General features: G+C 48.5%; 1 protein-coding gene across 1 annotated transcript in view; it reads right to left on the minus strand.

Annotated features, from left to right (window-relative positions):
* Positions 1–1,651: 1,651 nt before the first annotated feature.
* The window catches only part of LOC136631429 (nicotinamide N-methyltransferase-like), a 48,906-nt gene continuing 31,554 nt past the window's right edge, over positions 1,652–19,003 (minus strand). The window contains exon 3 of the mRNA XM_066605716.1: positions 1,652–2,410. Within this exon, the coding sequence (XP_066461813.1) occupies positions 1,966–2,410 (445 nt within the window). The 3' untranslated portion in view covers positions 1,652–1,965. The remainder of the gene's footprint in view (positions 2,411–19,003) is intronic.

The following is a 19,003-nucleotide window of genomic DNA, read 5'->3' on the forward strand; positions in this document are numbered from 1 at the left end:
GACTACGGGAGACTGCCTGAGGGATACTGTATGGAGAGGAGAACCATGGAGGGCATGCTGTTTTCTGGGATATGGCCTGAGCCACAGAGAGCACGTGCAGACGTGTGATGGTTGTGTTGTGACAGGCACCTAGAACAGGTGCCAGGTACAGGCCCTAACGGGATTGTGCTTTGGTACAACTGATAATGCCTGTGCACCTCATGACCTCCGAGGGCAACAGCAAGGGCCGTGTCTGGAGAACTAGGAACTCCTCTACCAAAGGTTCCTCTGACACCATCGGGGTCCCAAGGGGTATACCTGACGAGTATAGGACGAGAAATCAGATGGCTGCAGTGGGTTTGAGTCTCTTCTTGCATGGTGGGTAACAGTGAATAAAGATGTAGACTGGATTATATATATTATAACCAACAGAGATTTGTTAATTATACAAGAGATGCAATCAGGGGCCTAGCGGAACAACTAGGATATACCTTACTTATTGCATGGCAAAATAGAATGGCTCTTGTTATGTTACTAGCAGAAAAAGGAAGAGTTTGTAAAATGATTGGAGGATATTATTGTACTATCATTCCTAATAACACAGCACCAGATGATACCTGAGCACTGGAAGGGTTAAATTCATAATAAAATGAACCAGCTGATAACTGGCATAGACAATCCATTCAGGGACTGGTTGAAAGCTTGTTCGGACACTGGTCACAAGTCATACTCCACACTAGTCTCTGTGTCAGTATTTGTCTCCATTCTAGTACTCTGTGGTTGCTGCTGTATTCCGTGTATCCGAGGACTGTTACAAAACCTTATTGACACTTCCATCACCAAAACTATGTTCCAAAATATACAAGATGACGGAGAACAAGATGACTTACTGGGTCAGGTGACCACCTCTGTCTGACAAGTGATGGGTAAAAGTTCTATGAAGCTCTATCATCACTATTTTACTTTGATGATTTTGAAGTGTGACACTTTGATTCCAGTGTGTCCTGATTGTACCGGAGGATTGCTCTAAATAACTGATTGACACTTCGATAAGTAAGATTTTATATCACGATGGACAATAATTTATATATGAAGAAAGAAGCATCAATCTCATAATAAATCAAGGCCAAGCTTCTCTTGGGGGCGGGCCTAATTATATAGATATAGATATATATGCATCAATGTAATACTTTTATATGAAATAATGACATACTTAGTCTTGAAGTGTGAACCCAGACCTTCTGGTAATAAAGCTTCGGGCCGGAGGAAGCCAGGGGGTCTGTGGTAGAGTCATTTTATATGTGTATTTACTATTATACTGTGTTGATGTATTGATCTAAAGTGGGGAATGTTAAGAAAATTGTAGATCAATGTATCAGTTAATTGTTCTTTTATTGCATTGTAGACTAGAAATATATAGCATGATACTAGTATAAAGTGGTGAAGGGGTTAAACGAAACCCTTCTATAGCAGTGCATGTTTTTTGGTGAGACAGACAAGATAAGAGGTGTAACTTATGTTAATCATTTTTTGTTTTAGCCTATCATGTATTCTCATTAATCTTGGAGGTATATACTTTTGCTGTGAGGTCATTTATGGTACATAAGTTTCGAACACCTTAGAATAAATTAGAAATCATCTGATACCGCACAGGCTGGTGTGATATGTATTTCTCCTGGGCCCAGACTTCTGCACGAGATCTGGGATCGTCTTCTCTTTGATAAACACATAAATTCTCCTTACACTAATCTCATACAATAGTAACATAGTAACATAATATGTTAGGCTGAATGAAGACAATGTCCATCTAGTTCAGCCTGTTTCAATCCCTCCCCCTTCCTTGTTGGTCCAGAAGAAGGCAATCCCTCTAAGTATAATGTTACGCACGCCATCTATTCTATATATCTTATGGCATTTCATTGCTTTGAAATTTATTTTTATTGCAATAAATTAAATGCATGATTAAGGTTTATGAATGGCAGTAGTTTAGGGGAATTCAGACACAATACACTCCTTGATAGCAGTCACAAAAATTATCTGTTTGTAATCGGTGAGATCACTTTGTATTTTACTTTCTAACACTTCACAGGTGTCAATCTTAAATCCTGCATTGGCAAGGTTTTGCCTTAAAAAACATTCATCATAGGTAAATATGTGATATCTGTCTTCACCAACGTGATAATATGAAGCATTTAAACCCCCAACAAGAATTAGCAGCCCTCTGTGTTTCAGGAGCCTTGTCATTCTCCGGAAATTTTTGGTGTAGTCATTATGGTCTTGACAGACTACCTCCAGTAACCCTGATATGACTATGCAGTCGGCTTGTTCCAGCACCTCCGGGTCTGTGATGTTAGCTTTCTGGAGGTCAAATTTCATGATCCTCTTAATGCATGCTTTCAAATTTTCTTCCTTATTAAGATCTTCTTGATCACTGAAAAGATAAGATATTTTAAGACATTGAATAACTATTAAATTTTCATTACTTTTACTCCTGTGGACAGAGTTATAAGATAACCATGCACCTTAGACAGTTGATGCATAAAATGGAACAGCTATACCACTTAAAGTCCATAGAATATAAGGGGTTCAAAGTATGACATATTGTAGAAAGGAGGATTTAAAAAGGAGAGAGGCTCAACAGGACATAAATGCCTCAGTGTTCGGGGCAGTGTGCTGATTTCTGTCAGATCAACTACATGTACAGGTTACATGTTAAGCCCTAATAATAAAGCCCCTAAGGAAATGATAGTCATAGTGCCCACACAACAGTGCCTGTCTTAGTGCCCCCATAAAAGCACAAGCCACAGTATCTGCCTAATACCAGTTTGTTGTCTCTTAGTTCAAGCTATAGAGTGTCAGCTACAGTGCTCTTAGAACAACGTGCTTGAAAGTTTGTGAACCCTTCTGAATTTTCTACCTTTTTGCATAGATTTGACCTAAAATTACATTGTTCACACAAGTCTTAAAAGAAGAAAGAGAACCCAATCAAAAATGAGTCAAAAATGTGACTTGGTTATTTATTGAGGACAATCATCCAATATGATATTTGTCAATGTTAAATGTACATGCATTTTTGCTTTTAGTATCTGCATGTAAACATTTCCACTGACTTAATTAGTCTTGCACTCAGATTGGAGTAATTTTAGCTCATTCCTATGTACAAATAGCATCTTATGTTTATTGTTCTTTAACTATTCTTTTTGTAGAATGACTTGTGGAATGGGTGAGTGGTGGGCGTCATAGAAAATCCTATCACAGTACCTAACTGTGATCACACAATTGAATAATAGATGGAGGAGTAGCACGCCGGGGGATATCTTCAAAAAAGTTTACTTTATTGTGCCCACACAAACAACGTTTCGACCCGAATACACAGCAGGTCTTTGTCAAGTCCTAAGTGACATACACCACAATGCATCCTTAAAAACAAATAGCTCCACCCCCAACACCAATGATGTGAAACATCACATACAGCAGTACTTCCCCAACAGAGAAACCCTTACCTTCATTGGATAGAGCAAAAATTGGACACAGGTGTGCATACATATGTGCTCAATTGCATAATACTGTGGCATGTATCCCCTGTGGCATAAGAATGGCCTGTCGGCTGTTGGACATTATTTGTCCACTTGCAATTTATCCAACAGATGTGTGGTATTTGTTTTGACTTTGCTCACATTGGTACCATCAAATAACGTTTTTCTTTATGGCGATCAGTATTACCGACAAATACAAGGAACGGCGATGGGGTCGAATATGGCCCCGTGCTACGCTAACATCTTTATGCGCCATTTTGAGGAAACGCTTCTTTGTACCTCCCCTTCCTGGACACATGTCCAGGTATGGTGCAGGTACATTGATGACGTTTTTGTCATCTGGAGGGGCTCCCTTGAACAGCTGGGGGCTTTCCATAGTGAACTCAATGGGTTCCTACCAGAATTGAAATTTATTCTGGTAGCTTCGGAAACCTCTATCCAATTCCTGGATGTTTTGGTGATCAAGCATGGTGTGAGTCTCAAAACCGACTTGTTCTTGAAACCCACGGATCATAACAATTTGTTGCATTTTTCGAGTTGTCATCCACCCTCCATGTTACGATCTTTGCCTTGGAGCCAGATACTCAGGCTGCGGCGGGTGGTGGACGACGAGTTCTTGGATAGGCGCCTTGAGTCTATGTGCAGGAAATTTTTGTATAGGGATTATCTGCGAGATCAAATTGTCCATCAGAAGAGCAGGGTTAAACAAATTGAGCGTACATCTACCTTTGGTCCCTCTGTGAATGCACAACCGACGATTCGCATACCTTTCGTATCTACATATGGGCCACAGAGCAATTCGATTAAGCGGATCCTTAACAAACATTGGCATGTATTGTCTGGATGCCATCCTGAGATTGCGGAATTTTTGGTTCCGCCTATGATGGCCTACAGATGGGGCCCTAATCTAAAAGACCGTTTGGTACGCACTTCGGGAACATTACCAGTTACGACTCTTCAGCGAACGTTGGCCCCTCTGAAGAATGGCAACATTCCCTGTCTGGGGTGTGCGGCCTGTAACAACATGATTAAAGGGGTTGTCCCGCGCCGAAACGGGTTTTTTTTTTTAACCCCCCCCCCCCGTTCGGCGCGAGACAACCCCCGATGCAGGGGTTAAAAAAACAACCCGCACAGCGCTTACCTGAATTCCGGCGGTCCGGCGTCTTCATACTTACCTGCTGAAGATGGCCGCCGGGATCCTCTGTCTCCGTGGACCGCAGGGCTTCTGTGCGGTCCATTGCCGATTCCAGCCTCCTGATTGGCTGGAATCGGCACGTGACGGGGCGGAGCTACACGGAGCCGGCATTCTACACGAGCGGCCCCATAGAAGACTGCAGAAGACCCGGACTGCGCAAGCGCGGCTAATTTGGCCATCGGAGGCCGAAAATTAGTCGGCACCATGGGAACGAGGACGCTAGCAACGGAGCAGGTAAGTATAAAACTTTTTATAACTTCTGTATGGCTCATAATTAATGCACAATGTACATTACAAAGTGCATTATTATGGCCATACAGAAGTGTATAGACCCACTTGCTGCCGCGGGACAACCCCTTTAAGGGCCACAGTTTTACGCACCCCCGCACAGGGAAACAGTACTCGATTAACGGTTGGTTCAGTTGCTGGTCATCATTTGTAATATATGTGATCAATTGCCCTTGTGGGGGAGACCACTACGGAGGTCCGCAAGAGAATTGCAAACCACAAGAGCAACATTAGGACGAGAAAACTTGATTTGCCTATTCCAAAGCATTTTGATTAGAGATGAGCAAACATACTCGTCCGAGCTTGATGCTCGCTCGAGCATTAGGGTACTCGAGATGCTCGTTACTCGAGACGAGTGCCAAGCGGTACTCGAGTCAATTCCATTTCCATCCCTGCATGTTTTGCGCCATTTTCTGACCAATAGACATGCAAGGAAGGCATTACAACTTCCTCCGGTGACGTTCCAGCCCTATCCCACCCCCCTGCAGTGAGTGGCTGGTGAGATCAAGTGACCGTCTAGTATTTAAAGCGGTCCCGCCCGCGGCTCGCCTCAGACACACACTGGCAGAGATAAGGGAGAGTGCTGTTCCTGCTATTTCTGCTATAGGGAGAGTGTTAGGCTACTGTTAGCATCTTCAAGAAACCCAACGGTCCTTCTTAGGGCCACATCTGACCGTGTGCATTACTGTTGTGGCTGCTGGGAGCAGTTTTGCACAATTTTTACGTTCTCAGTCTGCAGTCAATTATACAGAGTAAAGGGGCAGTACTGGTGAGGCAGGGACAGTGGTAGTGTAGAATCTTGTCAACAAGTACCCCAACGGTCCTTCTTAGGGCAACCTGTGACCGTGTGCATTTTACTGCGTGGCTGCTGGGAGTTATAGTGGCTCACTATTAGCCAGCTAGGCCTTTTGGCAGCCTTGCGTATAATTTTTTTCGGACTGCAGTGTACGTTACATAACCGCTGTGATCCTCCAACTGCAGGCCAATGATTGCATAATTTTTTACACCGCTCTGTGCGTCCCGTCAAGTTCGCCCACAACGTACGGCCACAGCCGCTGATAGAGGGAAAAATCATATACACGCTATCTAGGCTGTTGGCTTTTTCAAAAAAATCTGAAAAAAAAACTCCTTCTTAGGGCTACCTGTGACCGTGTGCAGTTTTCTGCGTGGCTGCTGGGAGTTGTAGTGGCTCCCTATTAGCCAGCTAGGCCTTTTTGCAGCCTTGCATATCATTTTTTTCGGACTGCAGTGTGCGTTACATAACCGCTGTGATCCTCTAACTGCAGGCCAATAATTGCATAATTTTTTACACCGCTCTGTGCATCCCGTCAACTTCACGCACAGCGTATGGCCACAGCCGCTGATAGAGGGAAAGACATATACATGCTATTTAGACTTTTGGCTTTTTCAAAAAAAATCTGAAGAAAAAACTCCTTCTTAGGGCAACCTGTGACCGTGTGCATTTTACTGCGTAGCTGCTGGGAGTTGTAGTGGCTCACTATTACCCAACTAGGTCTTTTTGCAGCCTAGTGTAATATTTTTTTCGGACTGCAGTGTGCGTTACATAACCGCTGTGAGCCTCCAACTGCAGGTCAATAATTGCATAATTTTTTACACCGCTCTGTGTCTGCTCTATTCGTAATACACCATGCTGAGGGGTATGGGTAGGCCTAGAGGATGTGGACGTGGACGCGGGCGAGGACGCGGAGGTCCAAGTGAGGGTGTGGGCACAGGCCGAGTTTCTGGTCCATGTGAATCGCAGCCGGCTGATGCGGGATTAGGAGAGAGGCAAGTTTCTGGGGTCCCCAGCTTCATATCACAATTTTTGGGTCCACGTCATAGACCTTTATTATAAACAGAGCAGTGTGAGCAGGTCCTGTTGTGGATGGCAGAAAGTGCATCCAGCATGGTATCGACCACCCAGTCTTCTACGCCGTCCACTGCTGCAACTCTGAATCCTCTCACTGCTGCCCCTGCTTCCTCCCAGCCTCCTCACTCCATGAAAATGACACATTCTGAGGGGCAGACAGACTCTCAGGAACTGTTCTCGGGCCCCTGCCTTGCTTGGGAAAAAATGGTTCCTCTCTCACCTGAGGAGTTTGTCGTGACCGATGCCCAACCTTTGGAAAGTTTCCTGGGTCCAGGTGATGAGGATGGGGACTTCCGGCAACTGTCTCCAGAGCTTTCAGTGGGTGAGGAGGATGATGATAATGCTACACAGTTGTCTATCTGTGAGATAGTAGTAAGGGCAGTAAGTCCGAGGGAGGAGCGCACAGAGGATTCAGAGGAAGAGCCGCTGGATGATGAGGGGACTGACCCCACCTGGTTTGCTAAGCCAACTGAGGAGAGGTCTTCAGAGGGGGAGGCAAGTGCAGCAGCAGGACAGGTTGAAAGAGGCAGTGGGGTGGGCAGGTGTAGAGGCAGGGCCAGAGCAAAGACTCCCCCAACTTCTTCCCAAAGCACCCCCTCGTGCCAAGCCACCCTGCAGAGGCCTAGGTCTTCAAAGGTGTGGATGTTTTTCAGTGAGAGCGCGGACGACCAACAAACAGTGGTGTGCAACTTGTGTCGCGCCAAGATCAGCCGGGGAGCCACCACTACCAGCCTCACCACCACCAGCATGCGCAGGCATATGATGGCCAAGCACCCCACAAGGTGCTTGGCCAAGCATACCCGCCTGTCAACTGCCAGTGCCGACATGCTTACACTCATAAAGATGAACAAAGCCTGGATTTCCCCAAGACTTCTATTCTCCACCGACGGAGAGCAGCGGAACCTAAAGATTCTTTTCGCTGCAACCGCAGATAAAAGCACTCTTCTCTATCACCGGGAAAACGGGGTATTTATCTTAGTCAATTTGTCTCTGACATTAGTCCTCCTCCTGCTACACCTCCTCCAGAAACAACATGCCATCGCGCTGAACGGCCAATTGTTCTGCGGCCCAAAAGGCTCATCTACATCTACCAATGTTTTTACAATTTTTCTAAGTTTCAAAAGTATTGAGGCTGTAACATGAACCAATTTTTTCAACAGGGCTGCCTCCAGGCTCTGTTACAAATTAAGCAACAGTGAGCTGTATCGTTAAAAAAAATGTTTATGGGCTTCAACTGCCCTCTCGGTTGATAAATTTTTCAGAGGTACACTTGTACTCTTGGTACACTAATTTTTGGGGCCAACGCCTACACTCTTATCCAACTAATTTTTCCGGCCTTCGCCTACGCTCATGGTATCCCAATGTTTCAGAGGTTGGCCTATACTATTACTACAGAAATTTTACTGGGGTCTGTCTGCCTGCCAGCCAATACTTCTGCTACAAGAATGTTACAGGAGTCTGCCTATACTTCTGCCATGTAAATCTTACAGGTGTCTTCCTATACTGCTGCCACAAGGATGTTACTGGGGTCTGCCTATACTGCTGCCCTGTTATTTTTACAGGGTTTGCCTATACTGCTGCCACGTAAATGTTTCAGTGGTCTGCCTATACTTCTGCTACAGAAATGTTACTGGGATCTGTCTATAGTGTTACTACAGAAATGTTACAGGGATCTGTGTATACTTCTGCTACAAAAATGTTACTGGGGTCTGCCTTTACTGCTGCCACGTAAATTTTACAGGGGTCTGCCTATACTTCTACTACAGAAATTGTGCTGGGGTCTGCCTAAACTGCTGCTACAGAACTGATACTGGGGTCTGCCTATACTGCTGCTACATAAATGTTATTGTGGTCTGCCTATACTTCTGCCACATAAATGTTACATGGGTCTGCCTATACTGCTGCTACATAAATGTTACTGGGGTCTGCCTATACTTCAACAACAGAAATGGTGGTGGGGTCTGCCTATAATACTGCTACAGAAATGATACTGGGGTCTGCCGATACTGCTGCTACATAACTGTTACTGGGGTCTGCCTATACTTCTGCCACATAAATGTTTATCAGGAGTCTGCCTATACTTCTGCTACAAGAATGTTACTGGGGTCTGCCTATACTTCTGCCATGTAAATGTTACAGGGGTCTGCCTATACTGCTGCTACAAAAATGTTACAGGGGTCTGCCAATACTGCTGCTACATAAATGTTACCAGGGTGTCTGTGCATACTTCTGCTAATGAAATGCTACTGGGGTCTGCCTATACTTCTGCTAATGAAATGTTACTGGGGTCTGTCTATACTGTTACTACAGAAATGTTACTGTTGTCCCCGTAGGCTTCTGCAACATAACTGTTACTGGGGTCAGCTTATACCTTTGCTACATGAATATTACAGAGGTCTGTGTATACTATGGGTGCACTAAGTCTTCCCATCGCGGTTTTCTACCTATCTGGCCCAAAAAAAACCCCAACATGCTAGGGCATGGATTGTGGGCCGAGGCCAACATGTATTTTCTCTCACGTTACCACAGCTATCCGGGGCACTGCAATGAGATTTCCTGATGTACCGTCTGTGTGTTCCTGCTAGCTACCCATGCTGTGTGTGCACACAGACTTGCCATAGCGGAGTTGTACCTACCTGGCACTTTTGAGAAAACCCAGAATGTCTAGGGCATGGAGTGTGGGCCGCAGCCAACATGTATTTCCTCTCACGTAACCTTAGCTATCCGGGGCACTGCAATGGGATTTCTTGATGTACCGTCTGTGTGTTCTTGCGAGCCACCCATGCTGTGGGTGCACGCAGACTTGCCGTAGCGGAGTTGTACCTGCCTGGCACTTTTGAAAAAACCCAGAATGTCTAGGGCATGAAATATGGGCCGCAGCTACCATGTATTTCCTCTCACCTAACCTCAGCTATCCGGGGCACTGCAATTGGATTTCTTGATGTACTGTCTGGGGGTTCCTGCTAGCCACCCATGCTGTGGGTGCACACAGACTTCCCATTGAGGTGCTTTACCTGTCTGTCCCCAAAACACTGACAGACTTGGTAGGGTGCATAGTGCAGATGGTTTACCCCTTGCGTTGTCGATGAGGTATCTGACACCAAAACAGAATGAGTAGTGTGTGGACACATGGAGTCCCCATTGCTATGTCACTCGCAGCACCTTGAGCCACACTAGGTGTTTGCTGGGACAGAGGCTGACCCAGGGCCAGTTCACATACTTCCCACACCGAGTATTGCTGCATTGAGGAGATGTGGAGATGTGCTGGGCTGGCAGCGGACTCCTCTTTATGCCCATATTTGCAGCTCCTGGCACAGGATTGGAATGAAGATGGAACTTTAATCTATTATCAATTCTCAACAACATTGTGGGCTATCGCCCCCCCCCCCCTTTCAAAGAGGGTCACTGCCTGGCCCTGCCAACCCTTTGCAGTGTGTGCCTCCGGTTCCTCTTCATCGCAGACGGAAATAGACATGAGGTTGGTGTAGCTATGAAGCGAGCGTGTGGCATGAGGGCAGCTGAAGGCTGTGCAGGGACACTTTTGTGTGCGCTGCGGACGCAGGGTCGTTCGGGGGGAGGGGGGTTGGGCAGCATGTAACCCAGGAGAAGAGGCAGCGGTGTCTACCGCAGGCAGTGATTGTGCTTGGTTGGAGGTAGTGTGGTGCTTTGCTAAGGTGTGCCTTGCTAATGAGGCAAAGTAAAAATTGTTGGGGGCGGGGGGACTCTTGCCGCTATTGTGGCTTAATAGTGAGACCTGGGAACCTGAGATGCAGGCCTGCATGTTGCCCCTCACCTGCCCTATCCGGTTCTGTGCCGTTTCCATCACTTTCGTAGGTTTTGCAGATTTTCACAAATGAAAAACTTAGCGAGCATCAGTCATATACAAAAATACTCGAGTCGCCCATTGACTTCAATGGGGTCCGTTACTCGAAACGAACTCTCGAGCATCACGGAAAGTTCAACTCGAGCAACGAGCACCTGAGCATTTTGGTGCTCACTCATCTCTAATTTTGATGAATGCGGTCATTCAGGAAGTCAATTACGGTTTAGGATCATCGATACAGTCAAGAGAAATCGGCGAGGTGGAAATAGGGAGCGACGTTTGAAGCTTTTGGAGGCCAAGTAGATTTTCGATCTTGATGCACTGGCCCCCAATGGCTTAAATTTGGATTATAATCCGTTATTATACATTTTGTGAATAGTTTGCATATCTGATGATTGTATTATGACATGGTATGTTATTTGTTCTCATACTTGCTTCTGTGCATGACTTTGTACATTTTTGATCGGGATATTCTTTGTATTCCACGACTGCCTGTTACAATGTACAATGTGCGATGGATGAGTGGGTAGCATATGCAAATAACGAGGTTGTGATAGTGTTCCTGCTAGTATAATAAGTTGGGGTTACGCAGTTTGTACGGTAACCTAGCGTGGTTTACCTTTTTTGATCTATGACAGTTTCTGCAGGTCCATCTGTTATGATTTGTGAATGGTTTCTATGATGATCCTTTTTTGGAGGACAGGTATGCGCATGTGCTGAGCACTAGAGATGAGCGAACGCGTTCGTCCGAGCTTGATATTCGTGCGAATATTAGGGTGTTCGGGATGTTCGTTATTCGTGACGAACACCATGCGGTGTTCTGGTTACTTTCACTTCCTTCCCTGAGACGTTAGCGCGCTTTTCTGGCCAATTGAAAGACAGGGAAGGCATTACAACTTCCCCCTGCAACGTTTAAGCCCTATACCACCCCCCTGCTGTGAGTGGCTGGCGAGATCAGGTGTTCGCCTAATATAAAAGTCGGCCCCTCCCGCGGCTCGCCTCAGATGCGGTGTGAGTTAGATGAGGGACAGTGCTGTTTATACCGGAGCTGCTGTAGGGAAAGAATTGGTAGTTAGTGTAGGCTTCAAGACCCCCAAAGGTCCTTATTAGGGCCACTGATAGCTGTGTGTTGGCTGCTGTTAGCAGTGGGATTTTTTTTTCTTTCTCAAAATCGCCTCTGCAGACCGTTGCACCTGGCATTAGGGACAGAAGTGCTGCATAGGCAGGGAGAGTGTTAGGAGTGAGTGTAGCCTTCAAGAACCTCAACGGTCCTTTCTAGGGCCATATTTATCCGTGTGCAGTACTGTCCAGGCTGCTGTTGGCTGTGCTGCATTTTTTTTGGGCTTCTCAAAATCGCCTCTGCAGAGCATTGCACCCTCCATTGATACTGCAGGGAAAGAATTGTATAGGCAGGGCCACAACACAGTTATTATTCATAGAATATACGCAGTGCTGCCTGTTGGTGGGAAAAAACTGAAAAGAAATCTATTTGTCCAGCCTGTGTCCGTCCTTACGCCTGTGGAGACGTGTGAGCTGCGTGAAAAACATTGCTAAATCATACGCAGCCAGCTACGCTTTACTGCTGGGTTCGCCATTTGCTTTCCTTAATTGGGGAAAAAAATACCTGCTCTCCAAGAGTTATAATAACTCTGCTACCCTCACGTTCTGTGACACATAAGCAGGGACACAGCGCAGTTATTAAACTTCGCAGGTTCATTGAATATACGCAGTGCTGCCTGTTGGTGGGAAAAAACTGAAAACAAATCTATTTGTCCAGCCTGTGTCCGTCCTTACGCCTGTGTAGACGTGTGAGCTGCGTGAAAAACATTGCTAAATCATACGCAGCCAGCTACGCTTTACTGCTGGGTTCGCCATTTGCTTTCCTTAATTGGGAAAAAAAATACCTGCTCTCCAAGAGTTATAATAACTCTGCTACCCTCACGTTCTGTGACACATAAGCAGGGACACAGCGCAGTTATTAAACTTCGCAGGTTCATTGAATATACGCAGTGCTGCCTGTTGGTGGGAAAAAACTGAAAACAAATCTATTTGTCCAGCCTGTGTCCGTCCTTACGCCTGTGGAGACGTGTGAGCTGCGTGAAAAACATTGCTAAATCATACGCAGCCAGCTACGCTTTACTGCTGGGTTCGCCATTTGCTTTCCTTAATTGGGAAAAAAAATACCTGCTCTCCAAGAGTTATAATAACTCTGCTACCCTCACGTTCTGTGACACATAAGCAGGGACACAGCGCAGTTATTAAACTTCGCAGGTTCATTGAATATACGCAGTGCTGCCTGTTGGTGGGAAAAAACTGAAAACAAATCTATTTGTCCAGCCTGTGTCCGTCCTTACGCCTGTGGAGACGTGTGAGCTGCGTGAAAAACATTGCTAAATCATACGCAGCCAGCTACGCTTTACTGCTGGGTTCGCCATTTGCTTTCCTTAATTGGGAAAAAAAATACCTGCTCTCCAAGAGTTATAATAACTCTGCTACCCTCACGTTCTGTGACACATAAGCAGGGACACAGCGCAGTTATTAAACTTAGATAATTCATTCACTAGAGGCAGTGGGGCCTTTCGTTTTCCAAAAAGGGCAAAAATTATATTTGGCCTGCAGTCTTGCGCCAATTTATTTCCTGCCTGGGAAATCTAATCACTGGTAATACAGCATGCTGAGGGGTAGGGGTAAGCCTAGAGGACGTGGACGTGGACGTGGCCGAGGACGCGGAGGGCCAAGTGAGGGTGTGGGCACAGGCCAAGCTCCTGATCCAGGTGTGTCGCAGCTGTCTGCTGCGCGATTAGGAGAGAGGCACGTTTCTGGCGTCCCCACATTCATCGCCCAATTAATGGGTCCACGCGGGAGACGGTTATTAGAAAATGAGCAGTGTGAGCAGGTCCTGTCCTGGATGGCAGAAAGTGCTTCGAGCAACCTATCGTCTACCCGCAGTTCTGCGCCGTCCACTGCTGCCAATCCGAATCCTCTGTCTGCTGCTCCTCCTTCCTCCCAGCCTCCTCACTCCACTACAATGACACCTGCTCAGGAGCGGGAACACTCCCAGGAACTGTTCTCGGGCCCCTGCTTAGATTGGGCAGCAGCGGTTCCTCTCCCACCAGAGGAGTTTATCGTCACTGATGCCCAACCATTCGAAAGTTCCCGGGGTCCGGGGGAAGAGGCTGGGGACTTCCGCCAACTGTCTCAACAACTTTCTGTGGGTGAGGAGGACGATGACGATCAGACACAGTTGTCTTGCAGTGAGGTAGTAGTAAGGGCAGTAAGTCCCAGGGAGCAGCGCACAGAGGATTCGGAGGAAGAGCAGCAGGACGATGAGGTGACTGACCCCACCTGGTGTGCAACGCTTACTCAGGAGGACAGGTCTTCAGAGGGGGAGTCAAGGGCATCAGCAGGGCAGGTTGCAAGAGGCAGTGCAGTGGCCAGGGGTAGAGGCAGGGCCAGACCGAATAATCCACCAAGTGTTTCCCAAAGCGCCCCCTCGCGCCATGCCACCCTGCGGAGGCCGAGGTGCTCTAAGGTCTGGCAGTTTTTCACAGAGACGCCTGACGACCGACGAACAGTGGTGTGCAACCTTTGTCGCGCAAAGCTCAGCCGGGGAGCCAACACCAACAGCCTCACCACCACCACCATGCGCAGACATATGATGGCCAAGCACCCCGCAAGGTGGGACGAAGGCCGTTCACCGCCTCCGGTTTGCACCCCTGCCTCTCCCCCTGTGCCCCAACCTGCCACTGAGATGCAACCCCCCTCTCAGGACACAGGCACTACCGCCTCATGGCCTGCACCCACACCCTCATCTCCGCTGTCCTCGGCCCCATCCAGCAGTGTAGTTCAGCGCACCGTTCAGCCGTCGCTTGCGCAAGTGTTCGAGCGCAAGCGCAAGTACGCCGCCACGCACCCGCACGCTCAAACGTTAACCGTCCGCATCGCAAAATTCATCAGCCTTGAGATGCTGCCGTATAGGGTTGTGGAAACGGAGTCCTTCAAAAGTATCATGGAGGCGGCGGCCCCGCGCTACTCAGTTCCCAGTCGCCACTACTTTTCCCGATGTGCCGTCCCAGCCCTGCACGACCACGTCTCCCGCAACATTGTGCGCGCCCTCACCAACGCGGTTACTGCCACGGTCCACTTAACTACGGACACGTGGACAAGCACAGGCGGGCAGGGCCACTACATCTCCCTGACGGCACATTGGGTGAATTTAGTGGAGGCTGGGACAGAGTCAGAGCCTGGGACCGCTCACGTCCTACCCACCCCCAGAATTGCGGGCCCCAGCTCGGTGCTGGTATCTGCGGAGGTGTATGCTTCCTCCACTAAAGCACCCTCCTCCTCCTCCTCCTCCTCTGTCTCACAATCAAGATGTGTTAGCAGCAGCATGTCGCCAGCAGTCGGTGTCGCGCGGTGTGGCAGCACAGCGGTGGGCAAGCGTCAGCAGGCCGTGCTGAAACTACTCAGCTTAGGCGATAAGAGGCACACGGCCCACGAACTGCTGCAGGGTCTGACACAGCAGACCGACCGCTGGCTTGCGCCGCTGAGCCTCCAACCGGGCATGGTCGTGTGTGACAACGGCCGTAACCTGGTGGCGGCTCTGCAGCTCGGCAGCCTCACGCACGTGCCATGCCTGGCCCACGTCTTTAATTTGGTGGTTCAGCGGTTTCTGAAAAGCTACCCACGCTTGTCAGACCTGCTCGTAAAGGCGCGCCGGCTCTGCGCACATTTCCGCAAGTCCCACACGGACGCTGCCACCCTGCGCACCCTGCAACATCACTTTAAGCTGCCAGTGCACCGACTGCTGTGCGACGTGCCCACACGGTGGAACTCTACGCTCCACATGTTGGCCAGGCTCTATGAACAGCGTAGAGCTATAGTCGAATACCAACTCCAACATGGGCGGCGCAGTGGGAGTCAGCCTCCTCAATTCCTTTCAGAAGAGTGGGCCTGGTTGGCAGACATCTGCCATGTCCTTGGTAATTTTGAGGAGTCTACCCAGGTGGTGAGCGGCGATGCTACAATCATTAGCGTCACCATTCCTCTGCTATGCATCTTGAGAAATTCCCTGCAAACCATAAAGGCAGCTGCTTTGCGCTCGGAAACGGGGGCGGGGGAAGACAGTATGCCGCTGGATAGTCAGGGCACCCTCCTGTCTATTTATCAGCGCGTACAGGAGGAGGAGGAGGAGGAGCATGAGGAGGAGGGGGAAGAGACAGCTTGGGCCGCTGCTGACGGTACACCGGCTGATTGCCTGTCATCCTTTCAGCGTGTATGGCCTGAGGAGGAGGAGGAGGAGGAGGATCCTGAAAGTGATCTTCCTAGTGAAGACAGCCATGTGTTGCGTACAGGTACCCTGGCACACATGGCTGACTTCATGTTAGGATGCCTTTCTCGTGACCCTCGCGTTGCACGCATTCTGGCCACTACGGATTACTGGGTGTACACACTGCTCGATCCACGGTATAAGGAGAACCTGCCCACTCTGATTCCCGAAGAGGAAAGGGGTTCGAGAGTGTTGCTATACCACAGGACCCTTGCGGACAAGCTGATGGTAAAATTCCCAGCCGACAGCGCTAGTGGCAGAAGGCGCAGTTCCGAGGGCCATGTTGCAGGGGATGTGCGTAGATCGAGCAGCATGTACATCCCAGGCAGTGCAACAGTCTTTAAGGGCCTGGCCAGCTTTATGGCTCCCCACCAAGACTGTGTCACCGCTCCCCAGTCACGGCTGAGTCGGCGGGAGCACTGCAAAAGGATGGTGAGGGAGTACGTAGCGGATCGCACGACCATCCTTGGTGACGCCTCTGCCCCCTACAACTACTGGGTGTCGAAGCTGGACACGTGGCCTGAACTAGCCCTGTATGCCCTTGAGGTGCTTGCTTGTCCTGCGGCTAGCGTGTTGTCGGAGAGGGTGTTTAGTGCGGCTGGGGGAATCATCACAGATAAGCGTAGCCGCTTGTCAACCGACAGTGCCGACAGGCTAACACTCATCAAGATGAACAAAGGCTGGATTTCCCCAGACTTCTGTTCTCCACCAGCGGACAGCAGCGATACGTAAGCAATACGTAGGCTGCACCCGCGGATGGAAGCTACGTTCTCTCTCACCATCCAAAACGGGGACATTTCTGCTTCATCAATCTGTGTCTAATATTCCTCCTCCTCCTCCTCCTGCTCCTCCTCGTGAAACCTCACGTAATCACGCTGAACGGGCAATTTTTCTTAGGGCCACAAGGCTCACTCAAATAATTTTTCTGAACAATTTTTATAAGTTTCAATGCGCTTAAAAGCATTGGAACTTTAACTTGAACCAATTTTTCGTTACACTGGGCTGCCTCCAGGCCTAGTTACCACTTAAGCCACATTAACCAAAGCGATTAATGGGTTTCACCTGCCCTCTTGGCTGGCCATGGCCAATTTTTGGGATGTACATTAGTACTGTTGATACAGCAATTTTTGTGGGCCCTCGCCTACAGTGTAATCAAATTAATTTTTAGCCCACCTGCATTACAGCTGACGTTACCTCAGCTGTGTTGGGCAATGCAATGGGATATTTTTGTGTACCGCCGGTGGGTTCCAGGGAGCCACCCATGCTGTAGGTGCACACTGAGTTTTTAATACTTCTGTACACTTCTAAAGAACCCGTCTGACTGGGGCATGCAGTGTGGGCCGAAGCCCACCTGTATTACGCACGACATTACTACCTCAGCTGTGTTGGGCAATGCAATGGGATATTTCTATGTACCGCCGGTGGCTTCCTGGCACCCACCCAGGCAGTGGGTCCACAGGGAGTTAAACCTACATGTGTCCACTTGTAAAGAACCCCAGTCTGACTGGGGCATGCAGTGTGGGCCGAAACCCACCTGCATTAACCCTTTCCAGTCCACTGTGTGACCTGTGAAGACATTAGGGTTTAAGGCTGTACAGCTCCGTTGTTGGTAGACGTCCGTCGGGGTTCTCTTACTGTATATTGCCAGCCTCTCTGCTGTCGGAGCCTATCCTACGTGTCAGCTCATGCAGTACTGGCTTTAGCCAGCATATAGCGCCGTTGTATAACAGCAGAAAAAGAGTAAGCCCCCTAGGAAAACCATATACAAATTGGATTGGAAAGGGTTAAGCACAACATTACTACCTCAGCTGTGTTGGGCAATGCAATGGGATATTTCTATGTACCGCCGGTGGCTTCCTGGCACCCACCCATGCTGTAGGTGCACACGGAGTTTTTACTACATCTGTACACTTATAAAGAACCCCAGTCAGACTGGGGCATGCAGTGTGGGCCGAAGCCCACCTGCATTAAGCACGACATTACTACCTCAGCTGTGTTGGGCAATGCAATGGGATATTTCTGTGTACCGCCGGTGGGTTCCAGGGAGCCACCCATGCTGTGGGTCGACAGGGACTTCACAATAGGGAGTTGTACCTGCCTGTGTCTATGAATTAAAAAGCCCGGTCTGACTGGGGCATGCAGACACCTTGACAGAATGAATAGTGTGTGGCACATAGGTTCCCCATTGCTATGCCCACGTGTGCAGCTCCTGATGGCGGTGGCACAGGATTCTATTTCTCATTGCTTCTGTACAGCATTGTGGGCTATCGCTCCGCCACTTTTAAAGAGGGTCGCTGCCTAGCCGTGCCAACCTCTGCAGTGTGTGCCTGCGGTCCCTCGTCATGGCAGACGCAATTCTAAATAGACATGAGCGTGGTGTGGCATGAGGGCAGCTGAAGGCTGCGCAGGGACACTTTGGTGTGCGCTGTGGGGGGGAGGGGGGGCGGTTGGGCAGCATGTAACCCAGGAGAAGTGTCAGTGGAGTGTCATGCAGGCAGTGATTGTGCTTTGTTGGAGGTAGTGTGGTGCTTAGCAAAGGTATGCCATGCTAATGAGGGCTTTTCAGAAGTAAAAGTTGTTGGGAGGGGGGGGGCCCACTCTTGCCGGTATTGTGGCTTAATAGTGGGACCTGTGAACTTGAGATGCAGCCCAACATGTAGCCCCTCGCCTGCCCTATCCGTCACTGTGTCATTCCCATCACTTTCCTGAATTGCCCAGATTTTCACACATGAAAACCTTAGCGAGCATCGGCGAAATACAAAAATGTTCTGGTCGCCCATTGACTTCAATGGGGTTCGTTGTTCGAAACGAACCCTCGAGCATCACGGGAAGTTCGTTACGAATAACGAACACCCGAACATTTTGGTGTTCGCTCATCTCTACTGAGCACCTTTAATGTCTTGGTGTTTGAGGACCTTGGTATGTGTGCACTGTCATCATGGATCTCCCTTAGATATTGGTTGGTGCTACTTTGGAGAGCTGA

Source organism: Eleutherodactylus coqui, chromosome 6 (genome assembly GCF_035609145.1).
Source record: "Eleutherodactylus coqui strain aEleCoq1 chromosome 6, aEleCoq1.hap1, whole genome shotgun sequence".
Lineage (NCBI taxonomy): Eukaryota > Metazoa > Chordata > Amphibia > Anura > Eleutherodactylidae > Eleutherodactylus > Eleutherodactylus coqui.